Source organism: Cinclus cinclus, unplaced genomic scaffold (assembly GCF_963662255.1).
Source record: "Cinclus cinclus unplaced genomic scaffold, bCinCin1.1 SCAFFOLD_32, whole genome shotgun sequence".
NCBI lineage: Eukaryota > Metazoa > Chordata > Aves > Passeriformes > Cinclidae > Cinclus > Cinclus cinclus.
In genome coordinates this window covers 2,753,085-2,756,173 of record NW_026912098.1, presented here as the reverse complement: position 1 = coordinate 2,756,173, position 3,089 = coordinate 2,753,085, and the positions used below count along the sequence as shown (strand labels likewise).

Below are 3,089 nucleotides of genomic sequence, written 5' to 3'. Positions count from 1 at the left end.
GTGGCCTGTGCTGGGAGGGGTCTGCAGGGCAGAGCTGAGCCCCCAGGGCTGGGCTGGGCTCTGGCAGCACTGGCAGGGCCCAGCCCTGGGCACAGGGAAGCAGCAGCTGGCAGGGAGAGCTCCAGGCAGCAGAGCCCTGGGCAGGCAGTGGGGGGAAAGTGACACCAAGCTGGGCTGGGATATTTCAAGTCATCTCCAAACCAAACTATTCCATTATTACTGTTCTTACAGATCCTCATGCCAAGACACAGCAAATGTCCAACAGCAGCTCCATCAGGCACTTCCTCCTGCTGGCATTGGCAGACACGCGGCAGCTGCAGCTCCTGCACTTCTGCCTCTTCCTGGGCATCTCCCTGGCTGCCCTCCTGGCCAACGGCCTCATCATCAGCGCCGTAGCCTGCGGCCACCACCTGCACACCCCCATGTTCTTCTTCCTGCTCAACCTGGCCCTCACTGACCTGGGCTCCATCTGCACCACTGTCCCCAAAGCCATGCACAATTCCCTCTGGCACACCAACAACATCTCCTACTCTGCATGTGCTGCTCAGCTGTTTTTCTTTTTGTTCTTCATCTCAGCAGAGTTTTCCCTCCTGACCATCATGAGCTACGACCGCTATGTGTCCATCTGCAAACCCCTGCACTACGGGACCCTCCTGGGCAGCAGAGCTTGTGCCCACATGGCAGCAGCTGCCTGGGCCAGTGCCTTTCTCTATTCCCTGCTGCACACAGCCAATACATTTTCCCTGCCCCTGTGCCATGGCAATGCCCTGGGTCAGTTCTTTTGTGAAATCCCCCAGATCCTCAAACTCTCCTGCTCACACTCCTACTTTAGGGAACTTGGGCTTCTTGCTGTTATTGTCTGTTTGGTATTTGCTTGTTTTGTGTTCATTGTTTTCTCCTATGTGCAGATCTTCAGGGCTGTGCTGAGGATCCCCTCTGAGCAGGGAAGGCACAAAGCCTTTTCCACCTGCCTCCCTCACCTGGCCGTGGTTTCCCTGTTTATTAGCACTGGGGTTTTTGCCTACCTGAAGCCCCCCTCCATCTCCTCCCCATCCCTGGATCTGGCCCTGTCAGTTCTGTACTCAGTGGTGCCTCCAGCCCTGAACCCCCTCATCTACAGCCTGAGGAACCAGGAGCTCAAGGCTGCACTGCGGACACTGATGACTGGAAGGTTTCACAAACAGTGAACTTTGCCAATTTCTGTGAGTTGCCATTTTCTCCTAGTCACTTGTAAAATAAATAATTTTTGAGAATTCTTTCTTTTCCTTCATTGCCAGAAGTTTTTACTTTTTAGTCTAATAATTTGTGCACAAAATCATGCCCATATTTGTGATATATTTTTGTCTCTCCTCCTTTGCTCTCACCCCAGACTCTGTCCAGGACGGGCTCTGTTCTCTGTAGCTTTAAATTAACTAAAGGATCTCCCATTTTTTATTTTTTTTTCTGGAGATCTCCTTTCTTTGAAGATTCCTTCTGCTCCCTTCTCTAGAGCTGCAGCAGCAATATCTGTGTGCAGAGGTGGGGGCAGGTCAGGGGTGGCACAGCAGCTCGGCTCCTGATGGCTACACCATTCCTCATCCATTAATATTTTTACAACAACAAAAAAAACTTTACACTACTCTTAAAAAAAAACAACTATATATATATATACAAATCATACCAAAATTACACAAAATACCATAACAAAACTACAAAAAAATTCAAAAAAACAAATCCCAAAAAAACCCAACAAAATTAATATAAATCATAGTTTAACCATTCCCCATAACCATACCCCACCCTCTTATCATCTCTTACCAAACTAATAATATTACTAATTTTAAATTATCATTTAAACCATATATTCTTAACAAAATAATTACTATTATAAAAATCCACCTAAAAACTACCCATTTAATACTCACCCAAACTAAATATAAACCAACAAAAAACCCCCAATCTTAACTAAAACTCGAATTCTAGATCATCAAAAATTAAAACAGTTCAATAAACAAAATAAATATAATAAAACAAAATACAATCTATATTAATTCACCAAACCTAATTAACAACAACAAAAAAGCGCAAAATATACATTTCCCAAAATTTAACTACAAATATAAAACCTCACTACAGACATGAAATCTAACTACAACCATCCAATATAATAAAAAAAAATTAAAAATCCTAAAAATTATATAAGAAATATATAAAAATTCATCAAAATACCAAAATAATGAAAAACCTTCATCTTCACAACGACTAGAAAACAAAAAAAACCCCTAACAACACACCACATATACACAAAACACAACAAAATATACAAAACACAAAAAATTAAAAAATATATAAATCAAAACTATCAAATAAAAAATCATGGGCCATTAATAAAGCAAAAGTTCCCCAACCACCCAACACTATTTTACTTACTATCACTTATTAAATAAATTATACTTAATCTAATCAAATTTATTTCTATCAATTCCTGTAACTCACTTATAACACAGGCCAGGTGCCATTGCCCACCTGGGCACACTGCTGGCTCATGTCCACCCTGCTGTCCATCACTGCCCCCAGGTCCCTTTCTGCCTGGCCCCTCTCCAGCCACTCTGTCCCCAGCCTGGAGCACTGCAGGGGTTGGTGTGGTCAAGGTGCAGGACCCAGCTCTTGGTCTTGTTAAACCTCACCCTGTTGGATTTGGGCCCTGGATCCAGCCTGTCCAGGTCCCTCTGCAGAGCTCTCCTACCCTCCAGCACATCCACACTCACACCCAGCTTGGTGCCATCTGCACATTTGCTGATGGTGCACTGTGCTCCCTTCTCCACATCATCAATAAAGATGTTAAACAGGACTGGGCCCACACTGATCCCTGCAGGACACCACTGCACACACGCTGCATGTGGCACCATTCCCCACCACTCTCTGGGCCCCGATGTCCATCCAGTTCTTAGCCCAGGGAGGGGTGAACCGCTCCAAGACACAGGCTTCAGCTTTTCCAGGGAATGCTGTGGGATAGGGTGTCAAAGGCTAAAGTTCAAGTAGACAACATCCAGAGCCCTCCCTGTATCCACCAGGCCCTGTCAGAAAACTCCTGGTGGGCAGGAGCTGGG

The 3,089-nt window shown here is 45.2% G+C and overlaps 1 protein-coding gene across 1 annotated transcript; it reads left to right on the top strand.

Annotated features, from left to right (window-relative positions):
• The first annotated feature begins 230 nt into the window (after window positions 1-230).
• On the top strand, window positions 231-2,838 carry LOC134057357 (olfactory receptor 14A16-like). The gene has a single exon (XM_062514345.1). It carries the CDS (start codon window positions 255-257, stop codon window positions 1,185-1,187), a length of 933 nt encoding a protein of 310 aa, XP_062370329.1. The 5' UTR covers window positions 231-254; the 3' UTR covers window positions 1,188-2,838.
• Window positions 2,839-3,089: the final 251 nt, after the last annotated feature.